Source organism: Geotrypetes seraphini, chromosome 8, assembly GCF_902459505.1.
Source record: "Geotrypetes seraphini chromosome 8, aGeoSer1.1, whole genome shotgun sequence".
Classification (NCBI taxonomy): Eukaryota; Metazoa; Chordata; class Amphibia; order Gymnophiona; family Dermophiidae; genus Geotrypetes; species Geotrypetes seraphini.
This window is the reverse complement of record NC_047091.1, coordinates 82,696,367-82,722,814: the sequence shown is the minus strand read 5'-3', so window position 1 is coordinate 82,722,814 and position 26,448 is coordinate 82,696,367. Positions and strand designations below refer to the sequence as shown.

Here is a 26,448-nt window from a genome sequence, read left to right as displayed (position 1 = left end):
ACAAATAAAGAGGGGCTGTGCGGGACAGAAATAGCCAGAGAGAGAGATCAATTGTAGAGGGACTATTAGGGATCAGTGCCAGCTAGGTGAAATGGGTGGGTGAGGGAACAAGGGTTAGTGCCAGCTAGATGGAAGGTCCGAATGTTCGGTCACTGCAAGCTGGGTGGAAGAGGCGGGTAGGGCGCATTAGGGGTAGTGCCAACTAGGTGGAATAGATGGGGGAGGTAGCACTTGGGGTTAAGTGCTAGATCAGTGGAAGGGGTAGGGGAGGGAGCATAAAGGTGTCAGTGCTAGCTAGATGGAAGGGATGGGGAGGGAGCATTAAGGGGGGGGGGTCAATGCTAAGTGGAAGGGATGGGGGAGAGAGCATTAAGGGGTTAGTGCTAGCTGGGTGGAAGGGATGAAAGAGGGAGAATTAGGGGGTCAGTGCCAGCTCAGTGGAAGAGGTAGAGAAGGAAGAATCGGGGATAAGTGCCAGCTCAGTGGAATGAATGGAGAGGGAGAATTAGAAGCTTTGGGGTCCGTGCTAGCTGTGGTGGGAAGCTGGTGTATGGTGAATGTTTTCAGTTGGTGCAGACCTCCAGTTTAACAAAGGCTGAATTAATCAGCTTTTATTTAGTTATTTAACTACTGTGTCTCCCCTTGACAGGATACGGAGAAGCATTATAGGATCCCAAACATCTGGTCATTGGATATCTCAATGACCACAGGCACTTGTTATGAGGGGCCCACAATGGACAATAACAACACAGATCTGGGGCTTGAACAAAAGCCATTGCCCATGGCCAGTGTGGCAGAATTCCAGGTAAAGGGCCAGAGTAACAGAAAAATGGAATCCAGAGGAGGAGACAAGATAGGATGGAATAGGGGAATAAATCTGACAGACTAGATGGCCTTTACTTCCTTATCTACTTTCATATTCTGTTACTAGGAAAGGGACAGGACAAAATATGTCTAGCCTGTCTTGCGTTAGAATAATGTTTGATTTGATATTTGTGTTCATTTCTTGAGGGACAGAACCCTGCAGATAGGGATTAAGGTAGGTACATTGCAGCTGATCGACCGTCCTTGACCTGGGATTAGAACAGACATGACTCTGATCTTACTCCCTGCAGGCCATTCTGAAACCCTTCACTGCATATTACAATGGAGTACCCTTCCGGAGTTGCTTACGGAGCCCCCAGTTTTGGGAAGAAAGCCCAGACTTCACACTTCGTTATACCCCATGCCCCATGCTGAACCCTCTCCGGAAGGGCACTGGATTATTCTCTGCCCTAGAGCATGACTCATGGTGCTGTAACACAGCTGGTACTCCACAGCCAATACGTCATGTAAAAGGTGAGCCCAACCCACCCTTCTACTGGATGATCAGACCTGGAGTTATTTCCCATCATTTTATATCAAACTTTCATCTGGTTAATCTTTCTTAGATGCCATTGATCACAACCAGGACCAGGATTCCTCTGACCCACTGGCAGTATTAATACCGTAAGTCTGATTTTATACAGAGAAATGGACTTGAGCAGCTGAGAACTAAGGATCCAGGGTTGGTGCTGCCCCAGAGAAGGATTTGGCTCCTGGCTTGAGCTGGTGGGGAAGCAGCTCCAGAGGTCCTAGAGCATTTCTCTATCTGTGCCATTGGCCTCTCCCTGAGTGTTAACCTCTTTTTCATGCTTGACTGATGAGGGAGAGATATGGCAGAATGGCATCCAGCTGTGTTTGTAGCTGTGCCATGCCTGATCAAACCTTGATTTGTGACTTGTCACCATCCTTGTGCCAGGCAGATAAACTTGGGTGAAGAGTTCCAGGCATCATTGCCAGAGCTACAGGACTGTTTGCTGGCACAGGCAGACCCTGCCTGGGCACAGCTGGCATGGAAACCATCAGAGGAGCTACAGGAAGACCCTGGGACCCAAAGCAAAGGTGAGAGCCATCTATAGCCAAGGGTGAGTTGTGAGTGAAGGAGCAGTCTGGGTTAAAAGCAGAGGGTTACAAGAGTTGGTTCATACCGCTTGTACATACTAGATATTGTATGTGGTGATAAGTTTCTACCATGACTGACACTCTATTCCTGAACCAGTGGGTAATCAACCTCTTCTTGTGAATACTCTTGTAGGGAGCTTCATTTGCATTCTTTTCTCCTCCTCCCATCCTTCTGGGCTGTCCTTCAACTCCTCAGTTGTCTTCCTACAAGTGAGACAATAGGAACTTGTCTTTTCTGCTCATTTTAAACTCGGTCTTTTTCACTGTTTTCAATGCTTTTCGGTGCTTTAGAGGATTTCCTTTGTGGGACAGCTCTGTCTGCGGGAGAGCACAGACTCTGAGGTCAAGAGTCTGTTTCCAAGGGGCAGACTGCTTGGCAGTGCACCCACTTGGATAGCTTGCATGGACAATTTTGAGGGCTCAATGACCATTCCCTTGGGAGCACAGCTTGCCCCCCAGGTTTGTCCGCAGTGGGCTTGAGCGCAGGCTGCATGGTGGTCTTTCTCCAGGATCGGAGCCAATTGCTTTCCTCCCCCTGTTTTGTGTGTGCGGGTTTCAGTAGGAGTTAAGCTCTCTGGCTGGTACGTTGGGCCTGAGAGGCAGGAAACACAAGTAAACTGAACAGCTGAACCAACTCACTTTGGAGTCTGCTAGTGAAGAGGCAGTGTGGAAGCTCTGCTCCACCCCTCTTCCCGACCAGCGGGGGACCTGGCATTTAAATTTAAAAAGCACCGGAGGCGCGTGATGCCCGGCTTAGACTCCTCAAACTGAACAGCTGAACCAACTCACTTTGGAGTCTGCTAGTGAAGAGGCAGCGTGGGAGCAGGTTTTGAACAATTTAAGACTTAATACTTAATCTACAGACTCTAATAGATGTTTAAAGATAATATAGTAATAGCAAATGTTAACTTTAGGATCTCATATATCTTATATCCCTATTCATAAATCAATTCATATACTATCTCTTCCTTCTAGAAAAAAAACTCCAAATATCTTACTCCTTGCCAATTGACTAGCCAAGAACACATTACCAATACCCTGGGAAAAAAACATCTAAACAAATGCTCAAAAACAAAACCCAATATTAATGCTCAAAATCAACATTTTCCACCAATAAATCTTCTTTACCCACACTGTATACCTAACACTACCATAAAACACAACTTAATAACGTGCCTATATGAATATAAGATCAATTGGCCCAAAAGCAAATCTAATTAAAGATTGGCTGGTTAAAGATCAACTAAGCTGTCATCATACTCTGATCCTTACATAACAGAATTTTGCCCCAATGGATATAAATTAGAGCTGGTTTGCAGAGAAAATAAACGAGGGGGAGGACTTACCATCCTAGTAAAAAATAATTTCAATCTAAAAGTCCTACATAAACATACAATACCTCATTTAGATCTTCTCGCTTGTCAACTCTCTGACGATACACTCAATGGTACTTTGAACTGTCTATTATGTTATATTACACCAGGAAAATGGAACACCTCAAAACATGAACTTGAAGAATTTATTTTCCAGTTCTCTTTAACCTCCACATATAATATACTCCTCAGAGACATAAATCTGCACCTTGAGGATCATACTTCCAAACAAGTAGAGGAAATTCTCTTATATCTTGACCCCCTATCTTACCAGGTTCTCAATCCTGAACTCACGCATGAAAAAGGTCACCAACTTGATATTGCTGCTTTCACATCTCATAACCTTCACACACCAAAAATTCACATCATTAAAGGCAAATGGCATCCTTCACTTTGGTCAGACCATTATAAATATACTTTTGCCATCAAATGGCCTCATAAAAACTTAAAAACTGAGCCCCAAAAAACAACTTTCATATCTAGGAAAAAAATAGATCCTGCCACATTTTGGGATAAGGTGGACCCTGCAATTAATTCCAATGTCCATATAGACTTTATAAAACATTGGCGTACCTTAAGTGAAACAACCCTGAATGAGTTAGCGCCAGAAAAAAATCAAACACAGAATATGTAGACCTTCAGATAAATGGTTTGACTCCGAACTTCTTATTCTAAAAAGAAAGTGCAGACAACTTGAAAGAGCCTGGAGAAAAAAGAATCTAGATCAAACCAGAACGGCTTGGAGAAGCTTAATCAAACAATATAACATCAAACTTAAGGGAAAAACACAAAGCATACTATTCTAATCTAATCGGCACTAACTCTCCAGATACTAAAATTCTTTTCAATCTAATAAAAAAACTTACAGATACTAGACCTTTCCTGGCTACACAAGATAACAAACCACCATCTGCCTATCAATTAGCTGATTATTTCAAACATAAGATTATTTCAATCAGATCTACGTTCAACAACTCCTCAACCAACCTGGACGAGATACAATCATCCCCCTCAATAGAAGGAGCCATAATTGCAGATAGAACTTGGTCTACCTTTCCAACTCTACAATGGTCTGACTTAAACCATCTCTACAAAAAATATAGCCACACATCTTGTGACCTGAATAATTGTCCATCTTATCTACTTATAAATGCATCCCTCAAATTCAAAACCAGCCTCACGCAATGGATTCAAACTACACTCAATGAAGGTCAATTCCCACATGACCTAGGTGAGATTATACTTACCCCTCTATTGAAAGATCAAAAAGGCCCTATTGACACTCCTAATAATTATAGACCCATTGCCTCAATTCCACTGTACATCAAACTGATTGAAGGTCTTGTGACACAATACCTCTCCAATTACCTAGAACACAGTTCTTCAACCGCCGGTCCGTGGACCGGTATCGGTCCGCAAAAAAACCTTGCCGGTCCGCGAAGGATTTAGGATTCTGCCGCAGCAAAAGATGCCGGCGTCAGCTGACGTGCAACTTCCTGTTGCCGTCACTATGCCGGCACTCCTGCCTGCCACCACCGACTTCTCCGCACCCCCAGAAAAGCAGCGGCAGGTCTGTGTGCTTTTAACTTCGGCACACAGCTGCCCCTAGGCAGTATTTTAGCGTGGTTTCATGAGGCAGCCTCGGGGCCTTTGGTAGGCCGGCCCACATCGCATCATCGAAGCGGGCCGGCCTACCAAAGGCCCTGAGGCTGCCTCATGAAACCGCGCTAAAATACTGCTTAGGGGCAGCTGTGTGCCGAAGTTAAAAGCAAACAGATCTGCTGCTAGCCTACATAGAGGAAACATTGGCTGGAGAGGGAAGGGAGAAGGGGTACTCGAGGGGAAGGGGCTACTGCTGACAGCGGAGAAAGGAAAGGGAAGGGACAAGAATTATTGTTGGATAAGGGGAGGAGGAAAGGGAGAAGGGGTACTCCTGGACAAGGGAGGGGAAGGGGATACTGTTGACAGGGGAGAAGGGACAAGAATTATTGTTGGATAACGGGAGGAGGAAAGGGAGAAGGGGTACTCCTGGACAAGGGAGGGGAAGGGGCTACTGCTGACAGGGGAGAAGGGAAAGGGAAGGGACGAGAATTACTGTTGGATAAGGGGAGGAGGAAAGGGAGAAGGGGTATTCCTGGACAAGGGAGGGGAAGGGGATACTGCTGACAGGGGAGAAGGGGAAGGGAAAGAGTTACTGTTGGATAAGGGGAGGAAGAAAGGGAGAAGGTACTGCTGGACAGGGGAGGAGGAACATTGGAAGGAAACAGCTGGCAGGGAGATTAGAGGAGGGGAAGGAGTCAGGATGGAATGGAGAGATCAGATGAGGGAAAGGGGAGAGAGAGGAATAACAAGGTAGAGAGAGATTGATGCTGGGAAAGGGGGTCAGATGAAAAATAAGGAAAGAGGGACAAAGATGCTAGATCTGGTGTAGGAGAGAGGGGCATAGAAAGAACGCAGATACCATATGGGAGGGGGAGGGGTAGAGGGCAGACAGTGGATGGAAGAGGCAGATGCTGGATTGAAGAGACAGAGGGCAGACGCTGGATGGAAGAGAATGAAAAGACGATGAAAGCAGAAACCAGAGACGATAAAAGGTAGAAAAAAATAATTTTATTTCTATCTTGTGATTAGAATATATCAGATTTAAAATATGTATCCTGCTAGAGCTGATGTTAGACATAACTGAGGAGTGCAAAGCCCAGGCAGTGCATCTTTAGTTTCCAGCTGGCTTAGGGCTCTCTCTGACCAGGAGGCAGTTGCCCTACTTGCACTCCTCCTAACACCATTCCTGCCATGTGTGACTGCGGTATTCTGTTAGCATGATATTTGTGTAGCATTCTGTAATAATTTGGCTTATTCAGTTTTCTTGATAGTAGAGGGGATATATGTGAAGGGGAGGGGAGACGGGGGATTTTGTTGATCCTTGCCCTGTATTATTTATATTTATAAAATGACAATTGTACAGAATATTGTTTCTTTTTATACTTTAATAAAGTATGTTCAATATAAAATCATAACTATTTGAGGCTTGTGTGGATGGGATCAGATGGTTAACGGGACCGAGCTCGCGGGGACAGGGCGGCAATGGGGTTTTTAAAAATTTCAGTCTTATTAGTTTGCCGGTCCACGAAATAATTATTTTATTTCCGCCGGTCCATAGGTGTAAAAAGGTTGAAGAACACTGACCTAGAAGACCACAATATACTACATTCTTCTCAATCAGGATTCAGGACAAATCATAGCACTGAAACCCTACTAGCAACTCTGCTTGACATTGCTCGACAGTACCTCAGCCAAGGACGTAAGATCCTTATAATACAACTAGATCTCTCCGCCGCCTTCGACCTTGTAGATCACTCTATTTTGCTGCAGATATTAGATGACATTGGGATTTCTGGCAAGGTTCATAACTGGTTCCAAGGTTTCCTTAAAAAAAGAACTTATAGAGTCAAACAAAAAGATCTTAAATCAGACCCATGGGCTAATCCTTGTGGAGTTCTCAGGGGTCCCCTCTATCACCCATTTTATTTAATCTTTTTATATTCTCTCTGGGCACCACTTTAGATAACCTAAATGTAACATCATTCAGCTATGCAGATGACATTACCATTCTCTTCCCTTATGATACCCAAGACTCATTAGGTCATCTTGAAACAATTCTGGAGGAAGTAGAAAAATGGATGACCAACCATAAATTTAAGTTAAATGCAGATAAAACCAAATTCCTTATGCTAGAAACAGACAAAAATCCATCCATAACTGACTTGGAATTCAAAACAATTAAGTATCCAATACAGGTCTCCCTTAAAATTTTGGGTGTATTAATAGACAGATGCACAATGCAGACTCAATTAAAAAAACTACCCAAAAAGCATTCTTCACAATGCGCAATTTAAGAAAAATTAGAAAATTCTTTGATAAAGACCAATACAGGATTATAGTTCAATCTCTTGTACTAGGACTAATAGACTATTGTAATATTCTCTATCTACCTTGCCCCATTTATATGATCAAACGACTCCAGACTGTTCAGAATACTGCTCTTAGATTGATTTATTCTATTGGAAGATTTGACCATATAACTAACGCTTATCTAGATTCACATTGGCTACCAATCTGAGCCAGAATTCATTTCAAGTTATAGTGTATACTCTACAAAGTAATTTACGGTACGGCACCTTCCTATCTTTACAATCGCCTAAATCGTCTACTTCCAACCAGAACAAGGAGGTCACAGACCCCATTCTCCTACCCATCATTCAAAGGCACCCTGCGTAAGAAATTTTATGATGGCCTCCTAGCGACACAAGCAGCAAAAATTGATCTTTCAATCTCTAAATTACTGATCACAACATCTAATCTCAAAGCCTTCCGAAAAGAAATCAAAACTCATTTATTCACCAAGCATATTCAATCTACCTAAACTCTTCTCCTTCTATCTCCTCTTTATTCCCATGTTTAGTCTGCTACCTGGTTCAATTTTCTTAATTATTGTAACCAATTTCAATTTCTAATATCTTTTACTAAACTATTTACTCAATCAATGTATGGAATTCAGTTTAGAATCTTTGTAATGCTACTAGATTTAATTTTTTAATGATACATAATCTATTATGTTTATTATATTAAATCCTCACATATATCGTATCCGAAAAAAACTCCTGTATAATGTATTCTAAATTAATTTTCCTATGTACTGTTTTTCTGTCTTCTTCTATTCTATGTTTATAGCCTAATTAATTTATTTTTCTCAAGTACTTTAGCAAGATTGTGAGCCTTTGGTTCAGTCAGGGAACTCTAAGTACTTTTCTTCATTTTAATTAATCTTACTTAATTGTATCTCCTGTAAAACGCTTTGAACCTCACGGTATAGCGGTATACAAGAAATAAAATTATTATTATTAATCCAGATTACATGTTTGTTGAGGTAGAGGTTCTCCAGCTTCCACACTTGCAGTTCCAAGCACACAGCATGGCACAGTCAGTAACAGGCTGACAGCCTGGCAAACCAAATCGGGGGGCCTTTAAAATCGGATTTTCTTCTCTTCTGGGGTTAGAGTTAGGTTGCCCTACCTCTAAAATCCCCAAACTGTTATTTTTTGTTTTTCATTGTAACTCCAGGCCTTTTTTGGTGCAAAATCATGTTGGCCATCTTGGATTTCTCGATTTGAAAACAAAGTTTCAAGTTTCATTAAAATTTGATATACCGTCTAAAAATTGTCAAAGCGGTTAACATCAGTCATATTTACAAAATTTTAAAATTTAAGGGGAACATAATTAAGACTGAGCACTACCAAGACTTAAAGAAACAATTAGAGAAGAGGGAAGAAGTACAATATATAATACTAGTCTTTAAGCCCGTTACATGAACGGACGCTAGAGCAGATGTCTGTCTGGGTTTTTTCTTTGTCTGTCTCTCTTTGGACGCTGTCTGTCTGTCTGTCATTCATTCTGTCTGTGTCTCTCCCTGGTCCCCCTGCCTATCTGTATTTCTCTGTTGCACCATGCCTGCCTGTCTCTCCGTGGCCCCCTTCTGTCTCCCCCCCTCCCAGAGCAAAGCATGATTGTTTTCTGCCCCCCAGCACACCCCTTTCCCTCTCCCCCTGTTGTGCCATGCCTGCGTGCTCCATGGCCCTCTTCTGTTCCCCCCCGATGATTGATGTCTGCCCCCAGCACACCCCTCCCCCCTGGTCCCTTGTTGTGCAATGGCTGCCTGCCCCATGCCTGTTGTGCCATGCCTGCATGCTCCCTGGCCCCCTTCTATTCCCCCCTGATGATTGCTGTCTGCCCCCTCCCCCCAAAGCAGCCCCCTTTCCCTCTCCTCCTGGTCCCCTGTTGTGCAATGCCTGCCTGTCCTGTGCCTGTTTTGCCATGCCTGCATGCTCCGTGGCCCCCCTCTGTTCCCTCTTGATGATTGCTGTCTGCCTCCCTCCCCTGCGTGCTCTGTGGCCCCCTTCTGTTCCCCCCTGATGATTGCTGTCTGCCCCCCCCAAAGCAGCCCCCTTTCCCTCTCCCCCTGGCCCCCTGTTGTGCAATGCCTGCCTGCCCCATGGCCCCCTTCCGTTTTCACCCCCTCCCATTCTTACCCTCCCTCCATTCCTCGAGCTGTGACTGCATCGTTCACCTCTCGGCCCAGATTGTCGAGCAGGTTCTCCTGCTTCATGGCGGTGGGTGGGGCTGCAGGAAGACGTGCGTGTTTGACGACAGCGGCAACCCCGACTCCTTCTTCAGCACCATGTCGGGAAGGTGGAGAGCGGCCTGTGAGATTCGCTACAGCGGCTGGCGAACCTCAGCAGGCCGCTTTGAAGAGGAGCGGCAGCAGGAGGGAGGAGTCGCTGGCGTCTTCTGCACAGTCACGCGCTTCCAGCTAGCGCAGGCGCCGTGAGGCTGACACAGAAGCACACCTCACACCACCAGGAATCATGATCTTTGAAAAGCGCATGCGCGCTTAGCCTTTTATTATTATTGATGAAAGAAGAACATAAAAGATTAATACATGAGGGGAAGGGAGGATGCTGTGACTTCCGTCATTTTATTCCATGGGAGGGAGTTACGTATTGAAGGCGTCTTTAAATAAGAAAATGCAGGAGTAATGAGTTCCAGAGAGTTGGTGCTGTAACAGAGAATATTTTTTTCCTGATGGAGTCATAGAATGTATGTTGTAGTGAAGGGATATTTAGGAGATATTGATTACTGGAATGAAGGATTCTTAGAGAGCAATAGGGATGAGAAGTCTGTCAGTGAAGGATGGGGTGTGTGTGGTTTTAGTTTCAAATGTAAGTAGTAGAATTTTATAAGTGATTCTGTATGTGATTGGTATCCAGTGTGATTTTATCAATAGGGGCATAGCATGGTCACATTTTTTAGCTTTGTATATTAATTGTACTGCAGTGTTTTGAATAATTTGTAATCTTCGTTCTTTTTGGGTAATGCCTTGATACAGGAAGTTACAAGAATCAAGTTCTGAGATCACCAGGGAGTGTAATAGGATGTTAAGAGATGGGAGCTTGGGTGGGCCCTGTTTGGAGGTCCATCTGAACTCGGGGGGGGGGGGGGTCAAACCCAGCGGGTCTCATGCTGGGTCCCTCCCCCACCTTCACAACATTTTTTAGAGGTGTCTCAGCAGTAAGCCTTGCCCCTAATTCAAGTAAGGCATACTGCTTTGAGAGCTAGTGAAGTCTGTTCTGTGAAAAAAAAAAATAATCCTGAGGCAGTGCCACTCTGAAGGGTTGCTTTCCTTTTAAATTTGCTGTAAATTACTGTACTTTTTAACTAACCGCTTTTTTCTTAAGCTAGGTCGCATGTGGAGCAAAGAGCACTTTACAAAGGAAAAAGTGCTCATTGTGCTGCAGACGCTGTGCAGCCCGGAGCAGTGGAGGATCCTCGTCGGTAATGGGTGCCGGCGGCCAGAGCTTCCTGCTGAAAGTGCCTTGCGGGTCGGCAGCTGACAGCGGGGAAGTCCGGCCTTCCCCTGCTGCCCACGGAGGGATTTCCTCAGCTACTGACAGTAAAGCTAAAAAGGATTCCCTTGCCGCCAAAGCGGTTGGGGATTCCCTCACAGCTGATGCCGGCTTACCTGCTTTAGTGGCCAGGTCAGTTCAGGCTTCCAAGCCGCTACAGGCCATGGAGGGCTCATTTTTGGCTGGATCTTCGCCATTTTTGGCGGGAAGCCCTCCATCTTGTTTCCAGCCTCAGGTGACCTTCCCCCTGTATTGGAAAAACAGGGGCAGGTTTCAGCCAGGACCCCTGCTGTGGCAGGGAGTTCCATGGGGACGCCGGGGTTTTTTTTAACCCAGATTTAATTTTTATACTATGTAAAGCTTATTTTCAGGTGGTCGGGGGTCCTCTGCGCCTTCTGCGGCTCTGCCCCCCTACTCCTTTCGTGCTGCCTCCTCCTTCCTTGTCCAAGCATCTACAAGTGGCCTGGGACAAAGACTTGTGGTCTGAGGAGCGTGCTGACCTTGATGAGATAGGATTAGGGATTGCACTAAAATTTGGAAAGCCTTTGTTTTGAAGTATTTTCTGATGGCTTCTAATTTTCTCATCACAAGGAAAGATTTTTTATTATTGATTGTATGTGGTTCTTGATGGATAGGTGATGATCAATTTCTACTCTTAAGATTTGGGATTGTAGTTCTAATGCAAAGTCTGTATCATCTAGTGTAATCCTTGGAGTGTAGCATGGGTCATTTGAGGATCCAAGCCGGACTATAGGAGCTTGTCTTTTCTGCTCGTGTTTATTTTTCTTCTGATTGTCTTTTTTTTTTTTCCCCCTGAATTCTGCCCTGTACTGCAGAGGTTCCCCATGGGGACAGCTCTGGTTGCGGGAGATTGCAGGCTTTGTGTAAAGCCTGTTTCCAGGGGTTTGGCTGCACGTTAGTGTACCCTCTTGACAGCCAGCATTTCAGTTTGGGTTTCGGGGACTATTCCCTTGAGAGCTTGCTCAACCCGGGTTTGTCTACTAGTGGGTCTGAGTGTAGGCTGCGTGGCTTCATGGAGGTGTGCCTGAGATTGGAGCCAACTGCATCCCTCCACAAGGTTATGTCCGTGCTGGTGTCTTTTGGTGGCAGAGGGTGTCGGGCCAAGGGAGCAGTCAGAAGTAGAGGTCTGCACGAGAATGGGAATTGCGGGGATCCCGCAGGTCCCGTGGGAATCCCCCCTAACCCACAGGACTCCCACGGGGACCCCCCTCTGGCCCACGGGACTCCCACGGGGACCCCCCTCTAGCCAAAGGGACTTCCACGGGGATGGAAGACTTTGGAAGCAGGGTTCGTCCATATCATATAATGGACACGTCAGCCTTAGTAAAAGAGGGGGTTTATAAGTTAATTACCTGAACAGAAAACAAAAAAAGAGTTCCACCAAAGAGTTTCCACAAGGAAAACAGCAGCGCAAACACAAAAGAAACTGTGGAATTGATGATCCTGTCAGAAGTAATTGCTGCTTTTTATGGGGATGGGCGGGGATGGAGGCAATTCCTTGTGGGGTTGGGTGGGGACGGAGAGGATCCTGGCGGGGACGGGTGGGGACGGAGAGGATCCTGGCGAGGATGGGTGGGATTTCTGTCCCCGTGCAACTCTCTAGTCAGAAGACCAGCGATCCAATTTGCATACTTGTACAGGCAGATGATCTTCCTGTAAGCTGTTTCAGTTTCCATTGCAGCAATACACAGCAGCCAATTCCACAGTGAGTATGGGGCTGACAGCCTGAAACAGCGATTTTTGGGGGGGTCTCTAAAAGAGCATTTTAAGAAGTTTGGGAGTGTGTCCTGGTTCCCCTCCCACCCCTAAAATCCCCAAATTGCTGTGTTTTAGGGGTTCCTGTGTTTTTCCTGGGCTTTTTTATTGAAAATTACGCCCACAATGGCAATTTTGGATTTTCCCGATTTTAATTTAGTTATTTTTAGCCTCTGCAGGTTTTGTTTTTGCAAGAAAACTGCTCAGATGGCCTCCCTAGGGCAGGATGATGTAGATTCAAGCCTCATTTGTGATGGATGGCTCTCTGGTGAGTGTCCATGTTCCACGTGTACTGCAGCATGGGAGGAGGGTGAAATTTAATTGGCTCAAATAACTTCAACCTCTGAAGGGGGTTGTGCTTCTATTTCTGGCCATGGGCGCTCTGGAAATTCAAAAATGAGCCCTGAGGACAGTGCAATTGTTGTTCTGGCGAACCGCAGCTGCGATTTGGCAGCCACGGTTAACAAGTCCTGCAAGATGGGTCCATAGGAGGCGACTCCTGCCCCAGATCTTGGGTTTTTCAACAAATTTATTAGCTTGAGGTATCAGGCTTTTTGGCAACAAAACAAATAAAACTTGATGCCAGCTGCCCCTCCGCAGGCGTCCATGCCGGCTTGGGGAGTTCCCCCCTTTCCCAGGACACAGGGATTGTACCCGGCTCCCTTGTAGTGGTGGTCCAAACTTGTATGCTGGCAGTTGCCATGGTCGACCAGGATTCACTGCTATGCTCTTAATCATGCTGGCTGGTACTACTGTTGTGGAGGATGTTGCTGCCCTTGTGGATCTCCATGTTCAGGATCCGGGTGGATTCCAAGATCTAGGTAAGGATCCCATAGTGTGGAGACTTTTTTTAAACCTGCATATCTGGTTGCTTTAATTTCTGAGTTCCTCCAGGAGTTAAAGCTGGAGGTTAGTCTGCCAGTCACCGGGGACTGCTTCCCTGATAAGTAATGAGAGACCGCTCTTGGCTTCTTTTCCTGACATAGTTAAGATGCTCAGATATTTGGGAGGTGTCTGAGGGCCCAGAGTCATGGCTCGGCTCTACCCTCTGGTAGATGCCTTTAACCAGCGTTAAGCAAGTTACTTTTAAGGGGCAACTCTTGTTTGGCAAAGGTCTGGATGACCTCATGGCTAGAACCTCAGGCCCAAGTCCTTGCTGGATTCTAGGCCCTGACCCTTCAGAGGATCTGGGTGCCCTAGCTTTCGTCCCTTCTGGCGTTCCCGTCAGTAGTTTGGGGGGTCCTCTGGGCAGTGCTATGCCCAGTCTGCCAAGCAGATGCTCATAGGCTCCCGACACCGGTCGCCCATGGGGGTAGCTCTCAGCCTTCCTGGTGGAATGACAGGCCATCATCTCAGACCATTGGGTCCTGGAGGCCTTCGGAACAGCTACAGACTCGAGTTTTATTGTCCTCCTGGATTCCTCTGCGGAGAGGCCAGAAATGCAGGCTCAGGTGGAGGCCACAGTCTGCTGACTTCTGGGCATTGCATTGTAGAGTCAGTTCAGGAGCAAGACTTGGGCTCCGGCAGATACTCAATATATTTCATCATTTCAAAGAGAGGCTCCAATGACTGGAGATCGATCTTGGTCCTTGGAGCAATGAATGCGGTGCTGAAATTGTCTTATTTCCGGTAGGAGACTGTACTTGTGGTGCTCACCTTGATGACAGGAAACATTCTTGACTTCCCTGAAACTGACGAAGGTATATTTTCCTATCAGGATCACAGGAAGTGTCAGAGATTCCATGTTCTGCAGCAGCGCTTCCAGTTTGCGACATTCCTTCTTGGGTCGGCGCCCAGACCTTCACCAAGATTATGGTGGTGGCTCATCTGCGTGCCTTAAGGGTCCTGGTACACTTGTATCTGGTTGACTGACTGATCTAGGCCCCATCAGGCAGTTCGCCAGGTCATTCAGCTGCTTCAGCACCTGGGCTGGGTAATCATCTTCAAAAAGTCACCTGGAGTAGACACAGGACTTGGAACATGTGGGGGTTTGCTTCCACACAACAGAACAAGGTTTTCCTGCCCAAGTTGTGTCAATTGGAAACATCACCAGTTGGTCAGGGACTTTCTGGACACTCAGGTCCCGACTGACTGGCAATATCCCCAGATCCTGGGGACCATGGGAACGACGACTTGAGGTGGGCCTTTGGGCCAGGGCTCCTTTACGTCCACTGCAGGACGCTCTGATTTTGCGCTGGAGTCTGCAGAGGAAATCTCTGCATGCCCACCTACCCTGGAACCAAAATGCAAATGAAGCTCCCTATAAGAGTTCTCGCGAGAAGAGATTGACTACCCACTGGTTCAGAAATAGAGGGTATGTATACTAGAAAGAAGATTAATGAGGATAAGAATCTAATCTTTCCATACTCTGTTGAACCACTTACTGCCTTGTTCATTTTACAGTGTAGCACTAGCTGATCAGAGGCAAAGGGTGTGGCTTTGAGACTGTAATGGGCCCAATTCTATAAAAAGAAAGTTCAGGTAGATAAGGAAATCCAGACTGCCCATTTCAAATGCCGTCTCAGAGTTTACCCTTCCCATACTTACATCTAGAGTCCTCCAGCACTTATCCTAGGCTTTCTTGAAATCTCAAATTGTTTTGATTCCCTCCTGCAAAAAAGTTTTCCTTACATTACTCCTGAGTTTGCTGTCCTTTAACTATGTACCATGCCCACTTGACATTACCTTATTTGTGCAACACTTTACAAAAAGGAGAGAGATTATAAGCTTCAAGAAATAGGAAGTAATAGGCAAAGAGGAGAAAACATATGAGGGATGGTAGGAGTGGGGGCTTTGCGTTAAAACTGTAGAAGAGTCTTTGGGGAAGTAGCCCATGGGTGAGATAGGAAGCTGAGTGAAGGAACAATCAGGGTTACATTTTATGCTCCAGACCAGTGGTTCCCAACCCTGTCCTGGAGGACCACCAGGCCAATCGGATTTTCAGGTTAGCCCTACTGAATATGCATGAAAGAGATTTGCATATAATGGATGTGACAGGCATGCAAATTTTCTCCATGCATATTCATTAGGGCTAGCCTGAAAACCTGATTGGCCTGGTGATCCTCCAGTTCAGGGTTGGGAACCACTGCTCTAGACCAGGGGTGGGCAACTCCAGTCCTCGAAGGCCGGAATCCAGTCGGGTTTTCAGGATTTCCCCAATGAATATGCATTGAAACAGTGCATGCAAATAGATCTCATGCATATTCATTGGGGAAATCCTGAAAACCCGACTGGATTCCAGCCCTCGAGGACTGGAGTTGCCCATCCCTGCTCTAGACCAGTGCTTCTTAAACTTTATCTTATATGACCTTATTTTAAGAACTAAAAATTCACATGACTCCAGCTGAAGTGAAAATAACAGGTTTCCGCCTCTCTTCCCCTCTTTTACCCAGGAAGGTGGGCAGTATCTGTTAGTACAGGACCTGTGAGTGAGTGTACACTCATTGATCACAGTATTCTCCATAGGTTTCCAGTCTTAACAGGGACCTGTGAACTTTCATTGGTTCCTAGGATCCATGCTGACTGGCATTACTGGGAATAGGTCATAGTAGAAGTCCAAAGGGAGGGTGAGTGACCTTATTTCTTTGACCCCCCTCCCCCCCATGGGTCTCAATCCACAGTTTGGGAATCACTGCTCTGAACTTTCCTTTCTATTGAAAAACACCTTATGTGCCTTCTCTCTGGAAATGTTAGAATGCCTGTCGTATCTTCCCCCTTTCTTTCCTGTAAGGGTCCTTAGGTCTCATTCTAGAGCAGGGGTCTCAAAGCCCCTCCTTGAGGGCCACAATCCAATTGGGTTTTCAGGATTTCCCCAATGAATATGCATGAGATCTGTGTGCATGCTCTGCTTTCAATGCATATTCATTGGGGAAATCCTGACTGGATTGTGGCCCTCAAGGAGGGACTTTGAGACCCCTGCTCTAGAGGGCTTTTGGTGTGAGTTTAGAAGGAAGGTGTCCATCCATCTGTCTTTCTGTGTCCAGAGTTATATATACCAGAATCATCAGTGGCACTGTCATAACCTCTCAGATTTTCCTTAGTATCCTTGGACTTTATCCCATCGGACCTTCTTATCTTGTTGACCTCAGTTTTGTATGATCCTGTACCCACTTTCATGTGTAGTGTACTACCATTATCGGTAATCAGTGGATCAATCTCCCATCATCATCAGCACCACCTCCTTAATAACCCTTTCACTTGGCAAAACATGTTTTTCCACCTGCACTGGAAGGTTGACACCATCATTGTAAATGGAAGAGTGTCTTCCATCTCCCCATAGCTTCTGCATTTTCATAGTTCAGTTGGAGTATTTTTTTTTTTTTTAACATAAAATACTGTTTTTTTCCTGTCACTCTGCTCTTCTTGAAAAATTGTAGTGTATTATAAAGCCTCAAAGAAAATGTTTTGTGTTTAAATATTGTAGGGCTCAGATTCATATACAAGTATGTGATCAAACCTAGGCCTCAAGAGTTGATCTAAGGAGCAAGGAGGTGCCAACAGTATCCTGATGGAACTTTCTGCTAATTTACTACTCTTCTGTCCTAGTGGAAAATCTGTTAAACATGGCGTGTTCCAGTGTCTTCCCCGGAGGTGGCACCAACCAGGAGTTTGCATTGCACTGTCTGTTCGAGGCCAATGGGGACACACTGGTAATGTCACAATACCGTGGAGTGTGAGGGAGCAAAGATAAGAATGTGACTGTATGGAGGAGCAATTAGATCTTAACCTACTAATTTTTTTTCCTTAGTCCCTCCAGAACAGTTGAGTTGCATAGGCTTAACCACTTCTACCAGCTAGTAGGAACTGTAACTGGACTGGTCTGGAGGGATGCTAAGGAATCACTGCTTAGCATTCCATCACAGGTGGCATGGCATGTGTGGGAGTTGAAGAATCTGTAGATAGGACCGTCTAGGAGGATTCTGGGTGCAAGATCTAGAGGGCTTTGAGTTGAGTGATCAAAAGGGGTGCTCAGTACAGGATCTAGGGATCTGAAGGTATTGGGGAAGAAGACATGAAGGCCATGAGAAAGTAGGGTCTGGGATTTGAGGAGAGAAGCACTATTTGACAGTATAGTTCATCTGGAGCTGTATAATCTTTTCCATCTTAACTCATTCCAGGGTTGGAAAAGTGATGGGCTGCCTTCATTACTTGCAAGTCTGACTGAAAGCTTACACTTTCCCAGGTTTCTTAGATAGTAAATCATAAAGCAGTGGAAAACCAGTTAAGGTCATTGCTCACCCTAACAGGCTTGGAGCAAGTGCCTGTATCAGAAGCTGTAAAGTATCTTGGGTTACTAGAGAGCCAATAGTCTGGAGTGATAGAAGCAGCTATAAGTGTTTGCTCAAGTGTGCCGGTCATACAGCAGTATTTGTCTTTGGATAAAGCTTGCTCTTACACCCTTTGTGTGTCCCTCTCTTCCTGCCCAGGCTGCATTGGAGCTATTACTCCTGAAGACACCACGGAGGCCCCAGTCCCATCCTTTAGCAGATTATCATTATACAGGTAAAGATGGTATGGAGCAGGGATAGCATTAACTGAAGTGTGTGTATGTTTGTGTGTGTCATTAAAGTATTTTCTCTTCCTTGTGGGCTCTATTCCCATAGTTTAGTTTAAGCTGTTTTTTTTTGTTGTTGGTGGTGGACAGTAAATCCACTCCTCCCCTGCTCTGCTGGTTATTCTCTTGTCCTTTTCTTTGATTAAGAAGGCCATGTATATCGGACTGAGGTTCATCAAGCCCAGTGTCCTGCCTGACTGTGGACATTGCAAGTCACAATACCTGGCAGATCCCAAAAAGTACTGTATTTTTCGCTCCACAAGACGCACTTTTTTTCCACTCTAAAGTGGGTGAAAATGTCAATGCATCTTATGCAGCAAAGGTACTTTTTTTAAAACACCCTATCCCGACGTACCTTTTTAAATGCCCGCGCCCAATACAGCTCTCCCTTGCATTGGTGAGCGCCTGAAGCCTCCTCTCACTCTTACCCGAATTGTCCAGATCCAACTTCCTACCCTCGCGACGGGCGGGGCCTTACCTCCAAGCTGCTTCCTGACCCAGCGAGAGAGGTCATCTTCCACGCTGTGACTGCCACTGACCTAATTATGGCAGCCTGCAGAGCGAGCTTAGCAGGTTGTCATTGGCCTCCGAAGTTCGCTCTGCAGGCTGCCGTAATTAGGTCAGCGGTAGCCACAGCATGGAAGACGACCTCTCTTGCTGGGTCAGGAAGCAGCTTGGAGGTAACGCCCTGCCCGTCGCGAGGGCCCCAGCGGGATGTTGGATCAGAGAAGGTAGAGAGGGGAAACACTCAAAATGTTAGCAGAAGGATGATAGAGAGAGGGAGAAATCTGAAACAAAAGGGAGGCAGAAAAGAGGGGGGCAGATGATGGACTTCGGGGTATAGAGGGAAGAGAGAGAGAGACTGCAGAGAAGTGGAAAGATTCTGGACCAGTGAGGAAGGAAGGAGAGAGAGAGAGAAGCAGAGAAAGACCTGGAAGAAAGGAGAACAAATGCTGGACTTGGGGATGGGATGGGGGGTTGTAAGCAGAAAAAAGCCAGAGAGAGATAGAGACCTGGACCCAAAGGGGATGGGGCTGGATTATAAAAGAAATGTTGGATGCACAGTCAGAAGGAAGTCCAACCAGAAACTAATTAAATCACCAGACAACAAAGGTAGGAAAAATGTTTTTATTTTCAATTTAGTGATCAAAATGTGTCAGTTTTGAGAATTTATATCTGCTGTGTGTATATGAAAAATGAAAGGAAAAAATTGCATTAGAATTAGTAGGGGAGGGGGGACTGGGTACAGAGCCTGGTATATGTTAATACACAATTTGGTTCAGAATGTTTTTTTTCTTGTTTTCCTACTCTTAATCTAGGGTGCGTCTTATGGTCAGGTGCATCTTATGGAGTGAAAAATATGGTAGATTTAGTTCTCGTAGCTTCTTTTGAGGGATGAGCAATGGCTTTCCCAAGTCTACCTAGCTAATAACTTCAACCAGTGTAATAGGCTGAATCATAGGGTAATCCATCTGTGCTCATGAGCATGCTGCAGAGGATATGAATCACAGCTATTCAGCTCCTCTTCCTTCTTCACAGTTTCTGCTGCCCCTCAGTTCTTACTTCTGCAGGTGAGCATGAAGGTGTCTGTCTGATCTGCTCCATTATTCTTATAGTTTTGCGGTGTTTTATCGTTTTTTCATCATATTTTTGTGCAGCTTAAAAAGACTGCTTTGCCTGCTTGGAGAAGAGCAGATATTTAAGTCTGCAGCTGGCAGGTCCATCCTTTGGAGACCTGTTCAGGCAGACTACTAAAGATTTGTGGAGGTCAGGATTCTGGGCCCTCAGCACTTGCTTGCTTCCTTGACAGGAACTTGAACGCAGGCTGTTAAGCATCAATAGTGTCCTTCGGGGTGTTCACAGTGCCGACTGCAGCTTTGCCTCCCTCCCTTTTCTTTGACATCATGCATGGTCCAGGGGGATTGAAGATCAGTCCAACTAAGGTCCGACTGGCAGCCTGAAGATCTTGGTGTGGTAGCTGACCACCGGCTAGAGGCAGAGAACTACTCCAGATCCAGCTACACTTTAAAGGCGCTGAAGCTCATGGTCTGTGAGTACAGGCTTTGACAACCTATGGAGAAAATCGGGGTGTTTTGAAAACTGTGTTTTGACTGCTTCTATTGTTAGATCTTTTGGTCCCCCTCCTCTAAAATCCTTTTTTTGGAGGGGCAGCCCTGAAGTGTGTTTTTAAAAAAAATTAATTTCTACATTACATATTTCAAATGAAATAGAATAATGGAATCTTCTTGTACAATCTCACTTTATGCCGGGATTTGAAGCTTTTATCTCCTCCCTCTCATATCTTACCACTGAGCATGCTCCTCTGGACTCCAGTTTAAATTCCTACAGGTCAGGCTGTAGGAGCTTATCTTTTCTGCTTGTGTTTCTTTTCGTGATTTTATAGTAATTTTCGGTCGTGTTTGCCTTCATGCTGTGGAGGTTCCCTGCGGGGACATCCTTGACTGTGGGAGATCACAGACTGTTGGAGAATGTCTGTCTGCTTTTTTTTGGGGGGGAGTTCCCTGCTCAGAAGTAAGCCCCCTGGACAGCCTGAACATCAGATCAGAGCTCCAGGACCTTTCCCTTTAGAGCTGGCTCACCCCAGGTTCATCCACTAGTTGGGTGTAGCACAGGCTGAGCAGTTCCGTGAAGGCGTGACTGGGATCGGAGCCAGACTGTGTTCCTCCGCCAGCCATTTGTGCAATGTGTCCATGGGTGGTGGAAGTTCCCAGCCATGGTAGTCAGGCCGGTGGGGCAGTCAAAAGACTTGAAATCCAGATTTCCAGTTCACTGAGGCAAAGGATATCCCTATAAACTGTGTTCAGCTCTGCATGCAGTTTCCTGTCAGCACATGGTTATATGAGAGCAAGCTAACAGCATGAATCAGAGATTTTTTTTTTTTTTTTTTTGGGGGGGGGGGGGTTAAAAAGGGGGTTTTACTGGAATTGGGACTTGTATATCACCTTTTTGTAGTTTTACAAACACACTCAAAGTGATTTACACACATGTACTTTAAGCATTTTCCCTATCTGTCCCAGTGGGCTCACAATCTATCTAATGTATCTGGGGCAGTGGAGAATTAGGTGACTTGCCCAGGGTCACAGGGAGCAGTGCAGGGTTTGAACCCACAGCCTCAGGGTGCTGAGGCTGTAGTTCTAACCCCTGTATGTCTTAACCCCCCATCCCTAAAATCTGTTTTTTAAAGGGTTCTCTGTGGTTTTCCCGGGCTATTTATAGTCAAAACAGGGCCTCAGTGGCCATTTTGGATCTTTAAAGTTATTTTTCATACTTGCCCGCTTCAGTTTTGAAAGAAAACCACATAGATGACCTCCCCAGGGCAGGATGGGATGGATTTGTGCCTCATTTGCAGTGGATGGCTGTTGGTTGCACAGCTGTGTTCCACACCCATTACATTCCACAGCTTGTAGCGGAGGTCTCCATACTCATATGAACCAAGGATTCTACTCCACGTTCTTCCTTATCCTCAAAATGACACAAGGTCTTCGTCCCATTCTCGACCTCAGACCACTCAATGCCTGACTTAAGAAAGAAAAGTTCAAGATGATTTCTCTTCCGGGAATTCTACCCTTGCTGAAACAGTACGACTGGACCTCAAGGATGTGTGTACTCGCATCTCAATTCATCCTTCCCACTGGCATGTCCTACAGTTCACTTTCCTAAGTCAACATTTCCAATACAAGGTGCTGCCTGTGGTAGCAGCTCACTTGTAAAAACGCTACATGGTTTTTCCTTACCTGGATGACTGGCTCCTAGTAGCTCATTCCAAAGACTATTTACTACTCACCATTCAAACCACAGTATGTATTTATTTATTCAATTTTCTATACCATTCTCTCAGGGGAGCTCAGAATGGTTTACATGCATTTATTCAGGTACTCAAGCAGTTTTCCCTCTCTGTCCCGGCGGGCTCACAATCTATCTAATGTACCTGAGGCAATGGGGGGATTAAGTGACTTGCCCAGGGTCACAAGCAACAGCGTGGCTTTGAACCCACAACCTCAGGGTGCGGAGGCTGTAGCTTTAACCACTGCGCCACACTCTCCCTTACTGTCTCTGGGTTTCATGATCAACTCCCAAAAGTCCAATCTTACTCCCAACTCGCTCCCTCTCTTTTATTTGAGCATTTCTGGACACAGATGTGGCAAAGGCCTGTCTTCCTCGGGACAGATATCATTCCATCATCACTTTGATGGATCACTTCAGGCGATCTTCAACCTTACCAGCTCGCACCATTCTATGTCTCTTGGGTCAATGGCAACATCAATATCTTTAGTGCCAAATGCACAACTCCAGATGAGACCTTTACAATGGCACCTAAAGTTACACTGGAATCAACAACATCATTCTCTTGCCCAGTGGTACCCAGCATATGTAACAACCGGGACCCATCATTTTTGACACCCCCCAAATCTGTATGAAAAATATGATTTTTAATAACAGTCCACATGTCGCACAAGAGTGTACCTAGGAAAAGGCAGCATCTTACAAACTGCAGTGAGCAGTAAAACATCAATACATTCATTGCAAAACTAAACAAGCCAGACTATTACAGATTAATCCTGCACAGTCAATCCTAACAGAAAACCATGTCTTTCAAACACAGAAAACACTTTTGCCTAGTATGGAATATGTAATCACAAACTAACCTCTCCCCCTTTTACAAAACTGTAGTGCATTTTTTTGCCACGGTGATAACAGCTCAGACGCTCATAGAATTCTGAGCATTGGAGCTGTTACCACCATGGCTGGCGCTAAAAAACAGTCTATGGTTTTGTAAAAGGGGGGATAAAATAGAAATATATAGACAAAGGTTAAACTGAACCACCAAGAAGCTGGACTCTGCATACAATGCAACACCTTCTTTGGTTTCTGCTTTCCTCATCTTCTTGCCACTCTCTACCTTTCATCCACTGTCTTCCCCTTCTATATGGCATCTTCTCTCCTTCTATGCCACTTCCAGAAACTGTATGCCTCCCCCTTCCATCTCTCCCTTCACCTCCATTGGTCTAGCATCCATCTTCTTCCCTTCCCTTCTCCAATGGTTCAGCATCTCTTTCTTCTCTCCTCTCCCACACCCCCATGGTCTGGCATTTCACTTGCTCCTTTCCCTTTCCCCCACTGCCATTAGTATCCTTTCCCCTTATGTCTCTCTCCCCTTTCCCTGCACACCAGTTCCATCAGCATCTGCCCCCTTTCGCTCCCTCCACAACCCTTTCCCCTTTCTCTCCTTCTACCACCCTACCATGCTCCTTTCTCTCTCCCTCCTAACCAATGCTATGCAAGGTCCCGCGATAATTATGTCTATTCTGCTGAAAAGAAGTAAGTGACTCCTCCTGGACCTTCTGGATGCTCCTCCAATTCCACTGGAAAACCATCCATCTCTTCTATCTCAACAGAACAGGCACTTACATCATCCCAATCCTGGAAGTTGAAAATTCAAACCTAACATGTTTGCCACTTTCTCAACCAGTAAAGACTGTCCTTGCAGCTAGATGGCTGACTACTAGAAAGTCTTACCAATCCAAATGGCAACGTTTTTCTATCTGGTCTCAGGAGCACTAGCAGGATCCTCTTCTTTGTCCAATTGACTATGTTTTATCATATCGTACATTTGTCTGATTCTGGTCTTAAATCCAACTCAGTCCACTTTCATCTGGCAGCTATCTTGGCTTTTCATATCTTTGTGGATAGTAAACAATTTCGCATCATCCACTGGTTTCTTGTTTTATCAGAGGTCTTACTAATCTCCATCCTCCAGTCTGAGATGCTCCACCAGCATGGGATCTGAACTTAGTCTTGGATATTTTAATGCACGGCTCTTTTGAACCATTGGGATCTACTTCGCTTTCTTTCCTTACTTGGAAAATAATTTTTCTTACAGCCTTAACTTCAGCCAGAAGAGTTAGTGAACTTCAAGCTCTGGTCACCTATTATCCTGTTTTTAAATTCTTTATTTAATAATTTTAATACAATAAATTCAATACAGAGCACAATTAGTGTTGGTGTACTTCATAAGGTTAATAAACTAATAAAAATAATACAACTTATCAATGCTACAATTAGAGTATTCCCGTTCATTATTACACCCCACCCCCTTCCAAGAGACCTGGTTCCAAAAACCATAGTGATTAGATAGTTTTCCTTAAAGCTTCTTTTTCCAATTCAATATAACTCCCCCATATGTCATTAAATTTTGCCCATTGATTAGTTAAAAGGGCCAAAAGTCTATATTTTTCACACACTATTCCTAAACGTTCCCTTACATCTCTCAAAGTAGGAACACCATTGCTGGGCATGTCAGTCTAGCAGCTATGAATGCCAAGTCCAAAAGATTAGATCTAGAAAATGTTAAACCTTCTATTCCTACTCCCAGCAGGGCCCTTTCAGCATTAAGCTTAAGTGGGGTCTGAATTAGTTTGCTTACATACTCAAAAACTTGCTCCCAGAACTTCTGGACGGTTTGACATTCCCACCACATATGATAGAATGTGCCTCTTTTGCCACATCCTTTCCAGCAACTAGTATCACTCTGCTTGGTATATTTGCTAATTAGAACAGGAGTAGTATACCAACCTACTAGAAGTTTGATAGCATTTTCCACCAAGGTGGCCGCCCTAGCTGTCTGAAAAAGATGTAATGCAATTACTCCCATTTGTCTATGGACCATTCCTTCCCCAGATCTTTTTCTCATGCTTTCATATATGGTGTTTTGGTTGTTTTATCTTCATTTATAATTTTATATAACCAAGAGACACACCTTTTTGCTACTGGTTCTCCTAACCTTTTTTCAAATTCAGATTTCTCTAAAATTCCATTATTCTTCGCCTTATATATTAATATTCAATTTTTTATCTGAAGATAAGGGAAAAGATCTCTCATTTCTAATTGAAATTGATCCTGAATATCTATAAAAGCCTTTACCTCACCTTTTTCAACTAGTTGACCAAAGCATGCTAATCCTTTTACCTCCCACTTCTTAAAAATTGCCCCCTCCCTACCTGGTGTAAAATCTTGTGCATATAATATAGGGGAGAAAAAAAAACCCTTTTTCACTGCCTAAAAGTTTTTTCTTAACACTTTTCCAAATTTTTAGGGAACATTTACCGACAGGATTATTTATATTTGTTAAATTTTTTTCTCCCAGCCATGGTAAGTATTTCAGTTTTCTTATACCATCTTTCCCATCTAACATTGCTTGTTCTACTTTTACCCAAAGCTTAGAAGGAGATGAATGCCATTCAACTATTGCTCTCAGCTGTGCTGCTTTATAATAATTTTCCAGAGAAGGTAAACCTAATCCTCCTTCCGTCTTGGACTTAAACATTGATTGCTTTCTGACCCTTGGTCTTTTTCCTTCCCATATGAATCTCAAAATCATTTTATTCCACTTTTGGAAAAACTGTTTTGGAATTTCTATCGGTAATGCTTGGAATAAATAAAGAAACCTAGGGAGAATCATCATTTTAACCTCTTCCATACATCCTAACCAAGAGATGTACAGCTTATTCCATCTATCTATATCTTTCTGAATATCCTTTACCAATGGTATATAGTTTTGTTGGAACAAAGATGTCCAGTCTGCTCCCAAAATTATTCCCAGATAGCGAATCGGACCTTTTACCCATCTCAAGGGTACTGTTCTTTGTAATTCCGTAATCCTCTCTATTGATACTGAAATATTTATCACTTCCGTCTTATTTAAGTTTGCTTTAATCCCTGATAATTGGCCATATTCACTCATAATGTCTGTAAGGGTAATTAATGTATTTTCAGATGCCTCAACAATAGCTAGTATGTCATCTGCAAACAGACAACTTTTGCTCTTCACCTGCCACCCTCTGGCCTTTTACCTGTTGGGACTGTCTGATTTTCTGTGCTAAAGGCTCAATGGTTAATGCAAAAATCAAAGGGGACAACGGGCAACCCTGCCTTGTCCTTCTTTGAAGTTCAAATGTAGAGGAATAGGTTCCATTTATTTTAATGCATGCTAATGGGCTATTGTATAATATAAATATCCAATCCCTATATCTTTTCCCCAGGCCCCTATGTGCTAATACTGCATCCATAAATCTCCATTCGACTTGGTCAAATACTTTTTCAGCATCGTCCGAGACTGCCACCCACCCTATTTTATCTCTCTTAGCCCTCCATACCAAATCTAACACCTTCCTAATCCCATCAGAAGCTGATCTCCTGGTGATAAAGCCTACCTGGTCTAGCCATAATTTTTGTATCTATTCCCAGTAAGGAAATAGGTCTATAACTAGCACAATAAGTATTA

At 44.6% G+C, this 26,448-nt stretch overlaps 1 protein-coding gene across 2 annotated transcripts in view; it reads left to right on the top strand.

Moving 5' to 3' along the window:
• The window catches only part of LOC117365052 (zinc finger protein 541-like), a 54,933-nt gene that overhangs the window by 238 nt on the left and 28,247 nt on the right, over nt 1–26,448 (top strand). For both annotated transcript variants that reach the window (XM_033954942.1, XM_033954941.1), the window contains exons 2-7: nt 650–805; nt 1,116–1,338; nt 1,431–1,488; nt 1,781–1,923; nt 17,138–17,241; nt 18,019–18,094. In XM_033954942.1, the coding sequence (XP_033810833.1) occupies nt 701–805; nt 1,116–1,338; nt 1,431–1,488; nt 1,781–1,923; nt 17,138–17,241; nt 18,019–18,094 (709 nt within the window). In that variant the 5' untranslated portion in view covers nt 650–700. The remainder of the gene's footprint in view (nt 1–649; nt 806–1,115; nt 1,339–1,430; nt 1,489–1,780; nt 1,924–17,137; nt 17,242–18,018; nt 18,095–26,448) is intronic.